Source organism: Mytilus californianus, unplaced genomic scaffold, assembly GCF_021869535.1.
Source record: "Mytilus californianus isolate M0D057914Y unplaced genomic scaffold, xbMytCali1.0.p SCAF_13, whole genome shotgun sequence".
In the NCBI taxonomy this organism is placed as follows: Eukaryota; Metazoa; Mollusca; class Bivalvia; order Mytilida; family Mytilidae; genus Mytilus; species Mytilus californianus.
The window spans coordinates 5560358-5580528 of record NW_026262615.1 but is presented as its reverse complement, the minus strand read 5'-3'; the positions used below and the strand labels follow the sequence as shown (position 1 = coordinate 5580528).

The window sequence follows — 20171 nt, the reverse complement described above, 5'->3', positions numbered from 1 at the left end:
CCATGGTGTTGTCAGTTTATTTTCGACCTTTGTAATTAGAGGCTTTGTCGGCTGCAACATCAACACATTTGTCCCGAAGAGAGGATAAAGCATGCAAAATATCTGTTTTTGTAAAGGGTTAGAAACCCATTTGCTCATTTCATTCGTAGAGTTTGAATGCGCTTCTTAATGCACGACTGAATAGCCCTGATATATTCAGATAAAGTGTCGAGTTAACTTGAAGTTACTGAAAATTGAGATAAGTTTAGCTCCTGACTGTGAATTAAATGTATACGGCATTGTGAATCATTTGCATTGTTCATTTGATATTTATTTGGGAACAAAATGAAAACATGTAATATTAAATTTATACCCGCATTTATTGAGAAAAAAAGTCATATAAATTAATGATTCAAATGATACAAATACAAGTTGATTATACCAATGAATATTCCCACAAAATATCACCAAATAATGGTAACTTTTAACCAATGTATATCCCACAAAATATCATCAAACAATATAACAAAACATTTATTCCCACACAATTTTATAAATATATGTCATACATATCATTGACGAACAGATGCACTGCTATAACAGGTCTAATAAAACTCATCTAACCTAATAACTGATTTTAAGACCACAACATACAAGTAAGTTTGCGCTCGAGAGAAAGTAAACCACACAGATTGTATCTAAGATATTACCAGTTGAAATTTAAAACAAAAAAGAATGACATTTCCCACAATGATGATGATAAAATTAAGACTATGTTTGCATTGTCTCTCAGTTTTATATAAGAATGAAATCGATCCACTTTGTTTTCATTTTTTCCAATCAATATTGTCCCTTCTTTTTTGATTCATGGCTTTCCATTTACGCTGTTTTTTTCCTGGAAGAAAAATGATAAATGAATAAGTGTTCATAAAACATTGTGATTTATAACAGTATACTTTATTTGTACGCCATTTTAATAATGATATTAAAGTCACTCGTTGTAATGGTGAATGATCTTGGAAATGCTTTCAGATGTGTTAACCATTTAGTAAGCATTTATTGTATTTTAAAACGCAATCAAATTGTTTGTTTCTTATAAACCAGCTGCACACTGTTTTACATTTTTGATATTTTGACTAAGTGTGGGATACGCTAATTCTTTCTCTGCATCTAGTCGCATGACGATTGGAGCTATTTACTGAGAGTTTTTCTCTTGATTTTTATATTCTGAATGTTCAAAGAGATTAGAATATCAATAAACTACTTTTGCCTTTAATTAACAAGACGTTCAGACAAACATTCTGTTTGTTGGTCTCTTCTATAAGGAAACCAGAAAGTAATTAAATGAATGTATAGATACGAGGTTACCAAAATTTTCTCTGTACGATATCCATGCTAGTCCATAAGAGGAAGGGTATTTGTGCTTAATATGATATTGAAAACACAGTCCGGCTTAAGAGCTCAATACAGATTGTATCGATACATTTCAAAAATATGAATTGTATTCGTTCCTCATCACATGACAGGTAACTATATTTGAATAGATGAAATAAAACAGAAATGTCCTCTCAGGGTATAGTCTTCTTTTTACATTGTTTCGTAATAAATTTAAAATCGGAAAATGATAATAACTGCAATGGCACAACAAAAAATGTATTGATGTCGACCATACTTTCTGCTCGTCATAATGAATGGTAAGATTATGGGGGAAATTTACCTGATTTATTGTCCAGATTGTCTTCTGATTTGTTGTTGGATCCTTTCTTTGAATGACGGCATGATTCTGTAAAAGATATGAACAAAATACAACCTCATTGACTCAAGGTGAGACTTTTATAGAACCATCTTGATGATCAGTAATTGTGTCATATTAAACTTTTTCGTATTTGGAGAATTAGATAGTAATGGCATATCTTTGATTTTTTGGTTAAATCTATTACCAACTTAAACGTTCTTATGTTGTACTGTTACACCACTGTCCCAGGTTAGGGAGAGGGTTGGGATCCTGCTAACACGTTTAACCCCGCCACATTCTGTATGTATGTGCCTGTCCCAAGTCAGGATCCTGTAATTCAGTGGTTTTCGTTTGTTGCTGTGTTACATATTTGTTTTTCGTTCATTTTTTTTTTGTACATTAATTTGACCGTTAGTTTTCTAATTTGAATTGTTTTACATTTGTCTTTTCGAGGCCTTTAATAGCTGACTATGCGGTATGGGCTTTGCTCATTGTTGAATGCCGTGCGGTGACCTATAGTTGTTAATTTCTGTGTCATTTGGTCTCTGGTGAAGAGTTGTCTCATTGGCAATCATACCACGTCTTCTCTTTTATATCAAACGAACGCGGAATGATAAAAAGTGTGAAATATTGTATGGATACCTGTCTAATGTTGAAGACTGTATATTGACCTGAAGTTGTTTTTGTTTATTTTTTTTGGTTGATAAAATAGATTTATAAATACTTTTCAGAAATAAATATTGATTTATTATGTCAGCCAATATGAGCTTTAGCTTTAAAATAAAATTGTTTACAACAAGTTCAATGCCTCAAGGGTATCACCAGGCCAGTAATAAACAATTTCGTGTTGACATGATATATTATTGATATGTTTTTGAAGTGTTGAAATATTGAAAACACTAAGGAAGTTTTACCTTAGGCATAGATTGACTTAACCGATTTTGGTACTTTTCTGAATTTTGGGTTTTTATGCCCTTAACCTAGTATTTGCTCTTGCCTCCAAACTGATTTCATTGAAACGCTACAGATGAGTCACACGTAGACGAAATACGAGTATGGCGAAAAAGCCTTACATCTTTGATGATTTCTTTTATTCTTATTTTACAGAATAAAATAATAGATTTAACAGGATTTACAAAGTTCTACAAAGAAGTGTTCCGCTCTGGTTTACAATTGAATTCTAAGGTAATGCTGATTTTAATCTGATGTACTTAATTTACCTGGACATTTTCCTAAGTTGCAATGTGATGTTTCAGTTTTGGAACCATCACAATTCTGTCCAACGTCAGATGGTGGGGGATTGTCACATGTTCTGGTTCTGACTATGACACCATCTCCACAAGTAACAGAACACGAGGAGTCTAACCAAGGGCACCATCCTCCATTAACTATTTTAATAATAGAATTACAAATTTTCCTTTTAATTATGATCATCAGTAGTTAACTAATTTTCAATTCTCATCAATCGATATAGAAGAAAAAAATCAAGGTAATAATGTGACCTACCGTATTAGACTATTTACCGGGTTTGTAATAACATGAGCAACACGACGGGTGCCAGAAGATAAGCAGGATCTGCTGACCCTTCCGGAGCACCTGAGATTACCCCCAGTTTTTGGTGGGGTTCGTGTTGCTTTGTCTTAATTTTTCTATGTTGTGTTTTGTGTACTATTGTTTGTCTGTTGGTCTTTTTCTTTTGTAGCCATGGCGTTGTCAGTTTATTTTTGATCTATGAGTTTGAATGTCCCTCTCGTATCTTTCGCCCCTCTACTTTAACAAACAGAAACTGAATTTTACGGAATCCAAAATGAGCGAAACCGGGTGTGTCGACAGGGGTATATCTTATGGTGTTTATATATCTCAACGTGTACGATTCGCTCGTGTATGTAACAACGTATTAGATTTTAGCGAGAGAAATTTATGTATTACTGACAAATTATTACACCAGGGATTTCGATATCATAAACTAGTCAAAACATTTACTAAATTTTATCATCGGTATAAGGACATCATTCGTAAATATAACTCAACATGCAGACATCTTATACGTTCGGGTATTTCACATCCAATCTTTTATGGTAATATTCTTTACAAAGCACAAAAATGTCAGTATTCACCTCAAAAGCTAACAAAACCTTTAAACAGAAGAAGGGATATAGTTACAATACTGTTGTCAGATCATTAAAGATTGCATATTTTGGCTTTAATATTTATTCACTTATAGGGTCTTTGCATCGGAATTAAACATATTTATTCTAAAACCAGTTGTTGCCATGACACGGGTTATGTTCTTCTCATATATTTTATGATGGTATAATACTAAACCCCTAACAGAAGGGATTGTGCCTGAAATTCATATGATGAAGACATAATCTTTCAATCAGTTTAATTGAGGTCTGGAGCTGGCATGTCAGTAACTGCTAGTAGTCTGTTGTTATTTATGTATTATTGTTATTTTGTTTATTTTCTTTTGTTTCCTATTCTGACATCGGACACGGACTTCTCTTAAACTGACTTTTACTGTGCGTACTGTTGTACGTTTGTTTTTTCTACATTGGCTAGAGGTATAGGGGGAGGGTTGAGATCTCAAAATATGTTTAACCCCGCCGCATTTGTGCGCCTGTCCCAAGTCGGGAGCCTCTGGCCTTTGTAAGTCTTGTATCATTTTTAATTTTAGTTTCTTGTGTATAATTTGGAGTTTAGTATGACGTCCATTATCACTGAACTAGTATACATGTTTGTTTAGGGGCCAGCTGAAGGACGCCTCCGGGTGCGGGAGTTTCTCGCTGCATTGAAGACCCATTGGTGGCCTTCGGCTGTTGTCTGCTCTATGGTCGGGTTGTTGTCTCTTTGACACATTCCCCATTTCCATTCTCAATTTTATATTATTGCATATGAGTTCCCTTAAGAAAGGTGTCTGCTTTACCCTAAAATATCCTACTACAAGTTCTAATAATAATGATGATAATAATATTAGTTTTCAAAACTATTGCATATGTATAAGAACAGTTAGCCATGACAATGTCTGTTAAATTTATTTAATACTACATATATATAGCACTTACTACTACACTGACCACAAAAGAGTTTGATGAATATATGATTTTGTCAAACACTTCGTGCATGTTTTGTACTTTAATTTCCTCTATATATAATTTAACTACTTATACCGACCTACTTTAGGTTTTTTTTCGAAATGAATGACTATCAATACATTATATATGTTTTTCATTATTTTTTTCTATAAGATCTTTTAAAAGTTTACACCTAAGGAGAATCAAGGTGATAAAAATCACTGGTGGAATATTTGTAGATTTGTGTGGATAATTTCAAATTAAATATTAGTTTTCCATTAAGGTATGATGATGAACAAACACAACTTGATATAGTATTATTGCATACAGTTGCATAACTGCAGCTCTTTTGAAAAATAAGCAGTGTTTTCAGCAGAACGAGGTGTATGTCAATCAACGTCACATGTTTCAGCAGAACGAGGTGCATGTGAATCAACGTCACATGTTCACTTAATTTCTTTTAAATTGTGATTTGAATTTTTTTATCAAATTATGTGGTTCATATCATTTCAGGAATTTTTTTTTAAATAAGATTCCTCAACAAACAGTCTATCCATGTAATTCCTCATTAAACCAAAAGACAAAGAGGCTTGAAAATCAGATTTCTGTCTCCCAAAATTTACTTCTAAATGGTTAGTTTTTTGGGGGGCACTTTAATGTTCACAAATTAGTTATCATTGTTCCTCTTAAAGACCGGGGATGACCTAGAAAATTTTACATCCCTACAGCAATTAAACCTATTTAGATATGAGCGGTGCTAAGATAAGAAACAGATTATTTTTAGTGAATTAACTTGTCATGTAAATAGAAGCACATGTTCATAACTGCATGCTGTGATAAGAGAAAATATGAAGAAACTAGTAAAACTTACACACAGATTTTTATCTCATGAAAATCCAATTATATATAATATAGAATCACAATGTTACTGTATCCAATAAGAAATATTGAATGGTTCAATGAGGCATGAAGTTATAAAAAAAATGTTAAGTTGCATCCATGAATTGTTATTTAAATAATTCAAAATTTTCTTTTCATAATACAAATGATAAATTAACATTAACTCCTCTCTAATTTTCTCTAATAAAATGAATTTATTTGCCTTGCCCAAATACTTTGTAATTTTGTTTGTAATTATAAGTTGGAGGCTTATAGTTCTTTTTTCCAATGTTACTTCTTGGGGTAGTTCTACAGTTTGGGTTCCAGATAGATGTGTAATCGCGATCAACATTTTCATTCCAATGACAAACTGCCAACTGACTTCTACCTTAGTAATTGTCATCACTAAAAACAATTCTTTTATCTTGAAACACGTTCATAGTATTGTTAAAGCTCTCAACATAACATGTATCTTTGGCTAACACATAATCCTCAGGATGAGTGTAAATTGTAGATTTCCGTATAACAGCTAGGAGAAGTTTTTCAGCAATTGGTATTGAAAGAACTAATCCGCTTAGGTTCGTAATGTGTACCACGTTTACATCGTGAATCAGGATGACACTTCTGGTGGTTGTTCTTATAATGTTCCACACTTTTTAGCAATACATCCTTTAGTTCCTTTGGATTTTCTTCACAATTTCTAACGGCCCAATGAAAATGTATGACAACTGATTCCACCTTGTCCTCTAGTTGAGCAGACCAGGACTTTTCCTTTATATATATTGGTCCCGCAGACACTCTTTTCATAGCAACTTTCAACTTTTTAATAGCATGCCATGGATCATTCTGGTTTATAATAATTCCTTTGTCTTTTACTAGTTTGTAAATACTCAAGTTGAAGTCATGAGAATGCACATTAACTTCAACATCTTGCTCTTTACAGTACTGATATATTCGTTGTGTACACAATTTTTCATGGCGTTGTGATACAGAATCATCAGATTATGTAATATGTTCACATTTACTGCTCTTCAACTTTGTACTTGTTTTGGCTTTCGAACTTTTTTGATCTGAGCGTCACTGGTTAGTCTTGTGTCGACGAAACGCGCGTCTTGCATATTAAATTTTAAACCTGGTACCTTTTGTTAGCTCTTATTCGTATGTTTCTCTGTCCTATATGTTCTCCCATTTATTTGTATTGTAGTCCTGTCATGTAATGTTGTCATTTTAATGTTATATTTAATACTGCCATAAAAGCGGGAGGTTTGGCTAGCCACAAAACCAGGTTCAACCCACCATTTTTTTCTTAAAATGTCCTGTACCAAGTCAGGAAAATGGCTTTTGTTATATTTTAGTTCGTTTCTGTGTGTGTTACATTTTGATGTGTTTCTGTTGTGTCGTAGTTCTCCTCTTATATTTGATGTGTTTCCCTCAGTTTTAGTTTGTAACCCGGATTTGTTTTTTCCTCAATCGATTTATGAATTTCGAACAGCGGTATACTACTGTTGCCTTTATTTAAGAACTTCGTGGATTTTTCTCCTATGGCAACAACACTGCTGTCTTTTGCGTTTTTACGCCAGCCATGTCGAACATCCGCCATTATGTTAATTCCTGTCAAGTCATTATACATTCCAATTTCGTCTAATACTGTCGACTCGATACTTTCGTTGTACTGCTGTTCAATATGATGCTTGAATCTTTGAAACATGTATTGCTGTTTTTGTTTGTTGATCTGTCCAATTTTTGCAGCATTAGCAAATCTGTTGTAGTGTACTTGTAACATTCCACTACAAGTATATCCATGAAACATCCTCACGTTTGCAAGGTATTGACCGTTAGGTAATAAGGAGAGGATGACCATAAAATAGAATGGTGTTTATCTTTGTCACAATTTAAACGCACTGCAGCTACATGTCCTTTTGGTGTCAACTTCTTCATACTGAAATGTCCATTGCAAATAAAATAGTGGTTTTCTACAACTTTGATGATTTTCAGGAGTGATGTTTCAGCCGTTAGGAATACTTTTTGATCAACATCTTTTTTCTGCACCTGAATGTAGGTATTCAAATCTAATGTTGTCATATCAGACTTTGAGGACTGTCTATTGTGGTCAAAAAGAAAATTGTCTCAGACCTTCTCTAAGATGTCAGCATTATTTACAGGGTATTCAGTTGCTGCACAGTATAGTCCGAACATTTTGTAATTTTGAAAGTATTAATTGCTTTTTACTTTCATCTCCAGGAACAGAAATTTTGAAGCAAGGATGTCGTTTTGTTTCTTTTTCCATTTTCAATAGCAAGTGAATAATACTAAATGTTACTGATGCAATATAATATTATACATCTAGAAGATTATCTACATGATCTATATGTAAACAGTTGTATATTTGACCAAGTCTAAGAAAATTTCGAACCATGGCAGGGGATTGTTTTATTTATATTTGTTATCTACAATTTCTAGGAATCATATTATGGATATAATAATTTTACAATTACATTATAGCAATGGACATGTTTATGGATATAATAATTTTACAATTACATTATAGCAATGGACATTTTTTTAAATATTGAATTATAGGAGGTGGCGCAGAAAGAATTAAACAAATTGATAATAAAGCCTTACTAAACATGCACTGCCCTGCATGATAGCCTCTCTCAAATTGAAAGGGGATTATAAAGGAGTACTGGAAATAATTTTCAAAGCATTACAGACGCAATGTCTTACAAAAGTATGTTAGAAATGTTTAAACATTTTCATCATGTCAGTTTTTTCCGATATGTAGAATCTTTCAGTGTAAAACAGAAATATATGAATGAGATGTCTCCTGAACGTACATTATTATAATTTATTATACTTCACGACAAAATGCCAAATTTTGTTTGGATAATACGAGGGAGATAATTTTCTCTATCCCATGACTCAGCGGGAGACAATTTTTTTAATGTCACCCTCTCGTACAGACCAATCAAAAAATCGATGAATTAAAGGACAATGAATTTTTAATTTACATCAATAAATTAAAGACAATGTTCATGGTCTTTGTTTTTGGCCTCAGAGGAACTTTTTCGTAGACTGTCAAAATATAAAAATGTCTTGCTTCAATTCTGTTGTTTTTTCTAATATCTGTTACGTTGTTGTGTATGTGACGGACATCAATTTAAATTTAACAGTAATAAACAATAATGATAGAACATTCAGTATAATAAATTAATTAACACAAAGCTGAGAGGGTGATAGAGCAGATTGGTACCCCTCGAAAAAGCAATGTCAACCTCGGCTTTGCCTCAGTTGACAATGTTTCCTCAGGGTAACAATCTGCTCTATCATCCTCTCAGGTATGTGCTATTTATATAATGAGGTGTGTTTAACACTGGGAATATGATATCCAACATATTTGGTGCTAAGATTTGGAGGGAAAAAAATATTGTTTTTTTATTGCTATAGTTTGATAAAAGGTCAAGTCGTGTAAATTAGATATAAAATAAACACTTGGCAAAAATAGCACTTCTTGTCACTGAAGAACAAAAAGAAACTATTTACAGTTTATTTGGATATTACAACTGGGATGTAAATTTAGTAGATATTGACAATGAGATTGCAAAATTTACAACTATATCCACACAAACTAGTGGCATTGTACATGACGAGATAGAATATGGAATTGAAGAAAACCAATTCCTCATAGAACAAGACCAAGAATGTGAGGAATGTCGCTTTTGTTTTTGTAAACCTTGCATTACTAATGAAAAAAAAACCAGACAAATGTGATGGAAAAGGGAACCTCAATGGAGACATCAAAGAAATCATAGTTTGCGAAAAGAAAAGTACAAATATTTCTGGACAATGATGTTTGTTTTTATAGTGATTAAGATGATAACACAATGTTGACTGCTGTACCCCTATTTTTGACATTTTTAGCTATTTTGTCTGTTTGTTTTCTTCACGCATCGTTGTCAATAAAATGGAATTTGATGCGACTGTCATACAAGTGAGAGGTTTAGCTAGCTATAAAACCAGGTTCAACCCACCATTTTCTACATAAGAAAATGCCTGTACCAAGTCAGGAATATGACAGTTGTTATCCATTCGTTTGATGTGTTTGAACTTTTGATTTTGCCATTTGATTGGGGACTTTCCTTTTTGAATTTTCCTCGGAGTTCAGTATTTTTGTGATTTGAATTTTCACCGTGAAGCTTGCAAGGAAGACAGACATTTAATGCGAAAACAAGCTTCTCTTGAAAGAGACCCTTAATTCAAAAATTACACATGGCATTAAAGAGATAGTATGCCTAATTGTGTCCTAAAACTAATTAGGGGGTGGTATCCTAATCCTGAAAATATTACTTATATGGGCCACCTCTAGGAATAGTTACATAAATTTATTATAAGTGACATTTAGTTGGGATACTAGTATAACATACTTTTAAAACATTAGTTGGCACTATCTATATACTGAAGCTTTGAAAGGATTATTTAATTGATTGATCCCCTGCATTATGTAAGTAGATTCTCAATTCACAAATGTATGCTTTAGATTATAGATAATAAAGCCATATGTAGCATGATACCTCCGTTGTAAACATAAACAGAAAGTTGTTGTCATGGATACCTCCTCCTACTTGTCAATCACAGGAATTTGAATTTGAATTTGAAAGAAAGATGTGCGTCATGATTTTAATCTAAAATATCTTTATTTTAAGTTATATTACTTTCTCACATTTTGGCTTAAACTGACCATTATTTATGTTCTGACACCTGCTCAAGTAAATAGCAATGAAGATAACAATTTAAGAATTAATTTTAAAAAATGCTTCTCACTTCTTAACCATGCCCTTTATTTGAAAAAAAATCCATATTTTCATGAATTGTCTCCCTTTTATACCCTAGGCCCGGCCTTTAAGGCATTCTTATATTTTTGATAATACAGAATTATGTGATACTGTATATGAATTATTGTAGGGTGGCATAGGGGGATTTCCATTATTTTAGTATAATGTCTATTGTTACAAAACCTGAGTGAATTGGAATATTTTTATCTGCTTACCTGGAATTATGCATTCTTCTGTGTTAAAACTGTCAATATCTATTGTGTTATTTAAATCAGTACATTTTCCGTAATAATTCAGTTGTGTTTGATTTGATGCCCATTCTTGAAACTCAATCATGAGGCAGCATATGAATGGGTTTCTTCTCATATACCTTAAATATTAAATTTAATGTAAGGTTAATCCTAATGTCATGTGCATTTCCATGTCTGCTTTTTCACATTATTGGGAAATAATTTAAAATCTTGAAGGGAAGAAATATATAAGATACGGCAACAAGATGCAATTATAAGAAACAACGACAAAGTACCATGTTGTTTCTACAGATTTTTAATCAATAATCATGAGCAGTGATGAACAATAAAGGATCAAATATATTTGTTGTCATTCTGATATTGGTGATGTAATTTTTATTGCTTTAAAATTCAACATTAAAAATTTAACGGAGTAAAAAAGAAAGATTACAAAGCTGTACATTTCTCAGCAAACATGTATATTGAAGAACATCACATATGTGTGTTCGTGATTAAATATACATATAATCTATAATAAGACAAAGTCTGAGATAAGCATAAATCATACTTACAAATATCCAAGATTCTTGTTCGACGATAACAAATCTTTTGGTAAACTTGCTAAGTTGTTGTAATCTAAATCTCTGGAAGAAAATCAATTATCTTGGTTATATAAGAACAAGTTTAATTGAAACACTGATACTGAACTTACCAAAGATTACCAATTTCTATCTCCGTATATTCAATAGATAAAATATCTTTTTCTCTTAACTGACACTATTGATGCATTATATAAGCTCTCACCTACAACCTTTAAATATTGAGCGATTTTTAAAGGGGCATTAGCTACAATTTAGACAAAAATTTAAATATGAACTTTTTTGTTTAAAGTATTAATAAAAGCGGAATTTTTAAATATTTTTTTTTATAAGCAGTTAGTTCGGCCCAAATTTGTCAAAATATGCTGAAAAAAATGTAAAATACCAAAAACATCAAACTCCAAGTAAAATTCAAAATCGGAAAGTCCTTTGTCAAATGGCAAAAGCAAAAGCTCAAACACATCAAACGAATGGAAAACAACTGTCATATTCCTGACTCGGTGATTGCATTTCCTGATTTAGAAAATGGCAGATTAAAAATGGTGGACAAACACATCGATGATGTATTATTGACTTTCAAGTGAATAATTCGGCCTCATGCTGAGCACGTCGTAGCTATTTATTTATATTCATATTTATATTAAGTAAGATGACCGTCAACAGTATTCAGATGTCATCTAGATGGTTAATGAGATGGTGTCTAGGCTAAAATACACACGAAATGTTGATGTATATTATCAAGTCCATCCATTTTAGTTGTTTATTTTAAATTTATTGTCATTTGGACATACCTTTAGTATGTTATAAATTAAATATGAGAATTTGAGTCCAATCAGTGAACATGAATTTGACAGCTAATGCCACTTGAAAGTTAGATTAGTATGCACAAAGGACGTTTGTGTATAAAATGAAATAATGGTAAATCTCCTGAGTGGTTGGCACACAAGTATATTGAAGAACATCAGTTATATATTTATGTGATTATATGATCAAAACAATCTATAATAAAATAAAGTCTGTGATAAACATTAATCACAATTAAAATTCTTAAAACTTTGTGTTCGATAATAACAGACTATCTGGTAATATTACTAAGTTGTTTTATGATACAATTTTAGATGAAAATCAATCATCTTCATTATGTAAGAACGTATTTAATCAATTTAGTATTTAATACTACTCAAATTACCAAAAGGAATTCTAATATTAATTTTGAAATATTGAATAACATTAAAAGTTAAATAAGCATATGAGAAGGAAGTTTTTTTTAGACAATAGAATGGGATAAACCTGCAGAGCTATTGACACACAAGTATATTAAGAAAAAACACCAGGTAAATATGTATATGATTAAAAATTCCACACAATATTAAATAAGTTTAAGTCTGATATAAATATCAATTACACTTACAAATCTGAAAGATTTGTCGTCAATGTTAACAGACCTTCCGGTAAACTTTCTAACTTGTTATTCAGTAAATATATAATAGAAAAACAATGATCATGAACATACTTGATTAACCTAATATATTCAAATTACCAACATTTCAAAGGTCCATCTTCAATTATTCAATGGATCAAATAGATTTGTCGTCAACCTGATAATGTTTATTTAATTTTTGTTGCTTTAAAATTCAACATTAAATATTTAACGAAATTAATATAAAATGATGGCAAACCGAGTATATTGAGGAACATCCGATATGTGAACACGATTAAATATACAATATAATCTATAATAAGATAAAGTCTGAGATAAGCATAAATCATACTTACAAAATAAAAAGATTAGTGTTCGACGATAACAGATCGTTTGGTAAACATACTAAGCTGTTATTTTCTAAACTTCTGGAAGAAAAGCAACTGTCATTATTATGTAAGAACAAGTTTTATTAAAATACTGATACTGAACTTACCAAAGATTATCAATTTCAATCTCTGTGTATTTAATAGTTTAATATATATTTTTCTTTAAACTGGCAATGTTGATGCATTTCTTAAGCTTTCAACTGCAACCTTAAAATATTGAGTGATGTTTAAAGTAAGATAAGTATGCCCAAAGGAAGTGTGTGTACAAATTGAAATGATGGTAAACCTTCTGAATTGTTGATACTTATAGATTATCGTTGGTCATCTCAAGGAGATTGATTTTTTCGCTTGAACCGGTGCCGTACGGCGAACGTGAGAAAAACAATCGAGTTCAGTTGACCAATCATACGCTGTTTATCGCTATTTTGCCTACGACGACGTTGATGTTTACATTAACAACGGAACGTGCGCTCTTAGTTTCTTGCGATAATTTTTCATATCACTCTACTGTGCTGAGAAAGGAAATTATCAGTCAGTAAGATCAAAGGAAAATGTCGTAAAATAGCGACAAACAAGAATATTGAGGAACATCAGTTATATATGTACATGTTTATATAAACAAAACATTCTTTAATAAAATAATGTCTGCGATAAGCATAAATGACAATTACAATTCTTGTAATTTTGTGTTTGACGATTACAGACTATCTGGTAAACTTACTCAGATGTTATTGGATATTAAATGGAAGAAAATCAATCATCTTTATTATGTGAGAAGGTATTTAATAAATACAATAATACTCAAATTACCTAAAGGAAATCTAAGATTAATTTTTAAATATTGAATTACATTAAAAATTTAATAAGCATAGGAATGTAAGAAGAAAAATTTTGTAGATAATAGAAGTATGATAAACCTGCTAAGCTATTGGCACACAAGAATATTGAAGAACACAGAGTACATATGAACAGATTAAAAATTCCACACAATATCAAATAAGTTTAATTTTGATATAAATATCAATTACACTTACAATGTTCTAAGATTGGTGTTGAATGTAAACAGACCTTCTGGTACACTTTCTAACTTGTTATGCTTTAATAATCTTGAAGAAAATAAATAATCATGAACACAGTAAATATACCTACTTATATTCAAAAGTTTATCTTCATTTATTCAATAGAATACATATGTTTTTCGTAAACCTGATATTGTTGATGTAATTTTTATAGCTTTCAACTACAACATTTTAAATATTGAACAGAATTAAAATAGAATGGTGTCAAAACTGCTGAGTTCTCAGCACAATAATATATTGAAGAACATCAAATATGTGTGTACGTGATTAAATAAATAAGACAATCTATTATAAAAAAAAGTCTTTGATAAACATTGTCATTAAGTCTCTGGTGGAGAGTTGTCTAATTGAATTGGCAATTATACCACATCTTATTTTTATTTTAATCACAATTACAGTCATTGAAATTTCTGTTCGATGATAACAGACTATCTGGTAAACATACGTAATTGATATTGGATACAATTTTGGAAGAAAAAATCAATCATCTTGATTATGTAAGAACGTATTTAATCATGACAATAATATTCACATTACCAAATGGAATTCTAAGCCAAATTTTGAAATTTTGTATAAAATTGAAAGTTAAATAAGCCTGTAAGAAGAAAATGTTCGTAGACAACAGAATGGAGATAAACCTGCTGAGCAATTGGCGCACAAGTATATTAAATTAACAGCAGGTTCATATGAATGAGATTAAAATTCAACACAATATTACATAAGTTAAAGTCTGATATAAATATCAATTACATTTACAAATATTGAAGATTTGCATTCAATGTTAACATACCTTCTGGTAAACTTTTTAACTTATTATTCAGTAAATATCTATTAGAAAATCAATGATCATGAACATTCCTAACTAACCAACTTATATTCAAATTACCAAACATTTCAAAGGTCTATCTCAGGGCTCACACTACTTCATAACCAAAGGGAGAAGTGACTTCTCGTTTTGAAACTAATAAGGAAAAGTGGTGAGACTGAAAAGAGAAGTGCTCGTTCGCTCACGGCGCTACAATGTTTTGTTTTTACCATAATATAAAGAGCCATATGTATCCTATTTATTTAATTCTTTTTATATTGTTCAATTCATACCTGAGAAAACAATTAAAGTAACAGTTGTTTCAGTTTATGTCTTAAATAATCATCAATTTTTATCACGTTATATAGAAGAAACAAACTTAATTTGCCGAAAATCAGAAAATTTTGTTATACCCTTTCGAGTAACAATAACCGTAAGTCAAATAAAATACTTCATCAAAGTTGTTTCTTTGAAATAACATACGACCAATCTGTAAAGTCAATACTTTAAAAGATTTTCGAAAGAAATAAATTATTTCCGTCCTTGAATTTCTTTCCTTAATGAAATGAAAAATAGCTGTTTTTTTTTACTTGGTAAAAATGGAAAATTGCAGATGACGAAAGCGACTGCAAGCGACTATTTAGAACTCCAGGGTGACTAGAAATCGCTTTTGACGGTCGGGCAAAGCAAAGTGACGGACCTGAAAGCAACTTTTTTGGCCCAGTCTCTTGCTAGCGTGAGCCCTGTCTATCTTCAGTTATTCAATGGATTTGTCATGTTTGTCGTCAACCTGATATTGTTGATCTAATTTTTATTGCTTTAAAATTCAACATGAAATATTGTACGAAATAAATATAGAATGATGGGAAATCGAGTATATTGAAGAACATCCGATATGTGTACATGATTAAATATACAAAAAAAAATAGATATATAATCTATAATAAGATAAAGTCTGAGATGAGCATAAATCATACTTACAAACTTTGTAGTTTCGTGTTCGACGATAAAAGATCTTTTGGTAAACTTACTAAGCCGTTATTGTTTAAACTTCTGGAAGAAAATCAATTATCATGATTATGTAAGAACAAGTTTTATTAAAACACTGATACTGAACTTAACAAAGATTACCAATTTCTATCTCCTGGCATTCAATAGTTTAATATATATTTTCTTTAAACTGGTATTGTTGATGCATTTTTCAAAGCTTTCAACTGTAACCTTAACATATTGAGTGACGTTTAAAGTAAGATAAGAATGGACAAAGGAAGTTTGTGTACAAAATGGAATGATGATAAACCTTATGAGTTGTTGACACACAGGCATATTGAGGAACATCAGTTATATATGTAGGACTCTAAAGTGCGATGGTACTCTAAAGTGCGATGGTACTCTAAAGTGCGTTGGTCTACACTAAAGTGCGATGGTAGCAAACGCTAAAGTGCGATGGTTGTTTGTTTTTTTAAGTGCGATTATATGACATGCTAAAGTGTGATGGTTGTTTGTTTTTTTAGTGCGATTATATGACACGCTAAAGTGCGATGGCATAGCACGCTAAAGTGCGATGGTGTAACGGAAATGGGGTTCAGGCAATGGTTTTTGATTTTTGCTGTGTTCCTGTTAGTTTTTCGTTTATTTGTTTTGTGTTAGTAATCATGCAGTTGTCTTTCTCTTTTGAAATGTTTTACACTGGTCATTGTGTGACCTTATATAACTTCATATGCGGCGTGAGCCAAGACTCCACGTTGAAGCCCGTATGGTTATTAGTTTTAAACATCAACAACATTTGGTGTTGGGTGGATAGTTGTCTCATTGACAATTATACTACATCTTCTTATTTATATTTAATGTACGATAGTTGTTAAAAAAGTGAAATGGTTACATTGCAGTAGCTAGTATATACTTTAAGAACCTGTTTCAAGCCAGGAACTTGTAATTCAGTGGTAGCCGTTAGTTGCTGTATATTTGTTTTTCGTTTATTGTTTTGTATATAAATCAGGCCGTTATTTTTCTCGTTTGAATTGTTTTACACTAGTCGTGTTGAGGCCCTTTGGTAAACACAAATTAGCCAAATCAAGTTAAGTCAGCACTAACTAAAAATGTTCCGGATTGGGATTTTTTTTTTCCTTAATAAAAACCATGAACAAATATTCTGGTTTTCCGGCATGTCAATTTTTGTTTGTACAAACGGCTTGTATTACCAGAATGCTGTTTAAAGTTGCTAACTTCCTTACTTTCGCTAACAAACGCATTTTCGCGGAAAAACGTACTTTAGCGTATTGAGGCATCGACTTTAGCGTGTTCCATTGAACAGCACAGACCATCGCACTTTAGATGATATCGGATATGTTCCTTATGTCGTAACTACAATACCCTTCCCTTTTCATGAATGTGACTTACCGAATTAGACTATTTACCGGATTTGTAATAACATAAGCAACACGACGGGTGCCACATGTGGAGCAAGATCTGCTTACCCTTCCGGAGCACCTGAGATCACCCCCAGTTTTTGGTGGGGTTCGTGTTGCTTAGTCTTTAGTTTTCTATGTTGTGTCATCTGTACTATTATTTGTCTGTTTGTCTTTTTATTTTTGGCCATGGCGTTGTCAGTTTGTTTTCGATCTATGAGTTTGACTGTCCCTCTGGTATCTTTGGTCCCTCTTTTTTAGCGTAAAAAACCATCGCACTTTAGCGTGACCGTCGCGTTTTAGTGTTCCCATCGCACTTTAGAGTCCTACATATATGTACATGATTATATAAACAAAACAATATTTAATAAAATAAAGTCTGTGATAAGCGTAAATCACAGTTTCAATTCTTGTAACTTTGTGTTCGATGATAACAGACTATCTGGTAAAATTACTTAGTTGTTATTGGATACAATATTGGAAGACAATCAATCATCTTGATTATGTAAGAACGTACTTAAGCAAGACAACAATACTCAAAGTATGAAAGGAATTATAAGATTAAAATTTTCAGTTATTCAATGAATCAAATATATTTGTCATCCACCTGATATTGTTGATGGAATTTTGATTGCCCTAAAATTCAACATTAAATATTGAACAAAATTAAAATAGAATGATGACAAAACTGCTGCGTTCCGGGAACAAAAGTATTTTGAATAACATCAGATATGTGTGTACATGATTAAATATACAATATTATCTGTAATAAGATAAATCTGAGAAGAGCATGAATCAAACTTACAATCCTCTTAGATTTGTATTCGACGATAACAGATCTTTTGGTAAACTTACTAAGTTGTTTTCACGTAAATCTCTGGAAGGAAATCAATTATCATGATTATGTAAGAACAAGTTTAATTAAAACACTGATACTGAACTTACCAAAGATTACCAATTTCGGTCTCTGTGTAATCAATAGATATAGTATATTTTTCTTTCAACTAACATTGCTTATGAATTTTTAAGTTTTCAACTGCAACCTTTAAATAATGAGCGACCTTTAAAGTAAGATAAGTATGCATAAAGGAAGTTTCTGAACAAGATGAAATGATGGTAAACCTTCTGAGATGTTGACACAAAAGTGTATTGAGGAACATCAGTTATATATGTACATGATTATATAACAAAACATTCTTTAATAAAATAAAGTCTGCGATAAGCATAAATGACAATTACAATTCTTGTAACTTTGTGTTCAATGATAACAGACTATCTGGTAAACTTACCTAGTTGTTAACACCTTCTGAAGACAATCAATCATCTTGATTATGTAAGAACGTACTAATTCAAGACAACAATACTCAAATTACCAAAAGGAATTCTAAGATTAATTAGAATATTGCATTACATTAAAAGTTTAATCAGCATGTAAGAAGGAAGTTTTTGTAGACAATGGTGATAAACCTGCTGAGCTATTGGCACACAAGTATATTAAAGAACACAGGGTACATATAAACAAGGTTAAAAATTCCACACAATATCAAATAAGTTTAAGATTTATATAAATGTCAATTACACTAAGAAATAGTGAAGATTTGTATTCAATGTTAACAGACCTTCTGGTAAACTTTCTAACTTTTTATTTTCTAATTATCATGAACACAGTAAATATATATATTTATATTCAAAAGCGTATCTTCATTTATTCAATTGAATACATATGTTTTTCGTAAACCTGATATTGTTGATGTAATATTTATAGCTTTCAACTACAACATTTTAAATATTGAACATAATTAAAATAGAATGATATCAAAACTGCTGTGTTCTCAGCACACAAGTATATTGAAAAACATCAAATATATGTGTGTACGTGATTAAATAAACAAAACAATCTATAATGAAAAGTAGTATGTAATAAACATTGTCATTAAGTCTCTGGTGGAGAGTTGTCTTATTGAATTGGCAATTATACCACATCTTCTTAATTTCATTTTAATCACAACTACAATTCTTGAAATGTGTTTGATGATAATTCCTAATTTCCGTGGCACGTAGTGTAACGGGAATTAATTGTCTTCTCACGTAGTAGTTCGAAGGCGTATGAATTTTTTGGGCGGGAAAAAGTATTGTGTTAAATGTATGTGTATATATGGTCATTTCTAGCCCTGCCTTACTTGAGTGAACATCAAATTTTTTAACATGTTTTTAACATGTACGTTAAGAAACGTTTTTAAAATATTTTTGTTTATAAGTATGTTCAAATTAGCATTAAAGTTAAAAAATTTTGTTATATATAGGTGGTATGGCTATACAAACGTAATCGGATTTGTTTATTCAGACTCTTTTCTGTCTTCAAATTATTTTCATATAGCCGCAGTCTTTTGACTGATAGCAGATTTGTTGCTATGTTAAGAACATAAGGTATAGAGAAGACCAGACTATCTGATAAACTTACTTAGTTGTTCTTTGATACAACTTTGGAAGAAAATCAATCATTCTGATTATTTAAGAAGGTATTTAATCAAGACAATAAGACTCAAATTACCAAATTGAATTCTAAGATTAATTTTGAAATATCGAATTAAATTAAAAGTTGAATAAGCATGTAAGAAGAAAGTGTTCGTAGACAACAGAACGGTGATAAACCTGATGAGCTATTGACGCACAAGTATATTAAAGAAACAGCAGGTTCATATGAATGAGATTAAAATTCCACACAATATCAAATAAGTTAAA

General features: G+C 31.3%; 1 protein-coding gene across 1 annotated transcript; it reads right to left on the bottom strand.

Moving 5' to 3' along the window:
* Positions 1 to 357: 357 nt before the first annotated feature.
* Positions 358 to 18753, bottom strand: LOC127723842 (properdin-like). The gene is made up of 6 exons (XM_052230564.1): positions 18719 to 18753; positions 11302 to 11373; positions 10715 to 10869; positions 2935 to 3102; positions 1697 to 1762; positions 358 to 874 (listed from the first exon to the last, which is right to left on the bottom strand). Exons 1-6 carry the CDS (start codon positions 18751 to 18753, stop codon positions 807 to 809), a joined length of 564 nt encoding a protein of 187 aa, XP_052086524.1. The 3' UTR covers positions 358 to 806.
* Between the last annotated feature and the right edge of the window lie 1418 nt (positions 18754 to 20171).

Excerpts from the sequence above, each read along its gene's own strand:
- LOC127723842 (XM_052230564.1), bottom strand. The coding sequence starts at position 18,753 with ATGATTGATTGTCTTCAGAAGGTGTTAACAACTAG. Across the intron at positions 10,870-11,301 it reads AACAAGAATCTTGGATATTT|GTATATGAGAAGAAACCCAT; the intron begins GTAAGTATGATT and ends TTAATATTTAAG. Across the intron at positions 3,103-10,714 it reads AGAAGAATGCATAATTCCAG|TTAATGGAGGATGGTGCCCT; the intron begins GTAAGCAGATAA and ends TTATTAAAATAG.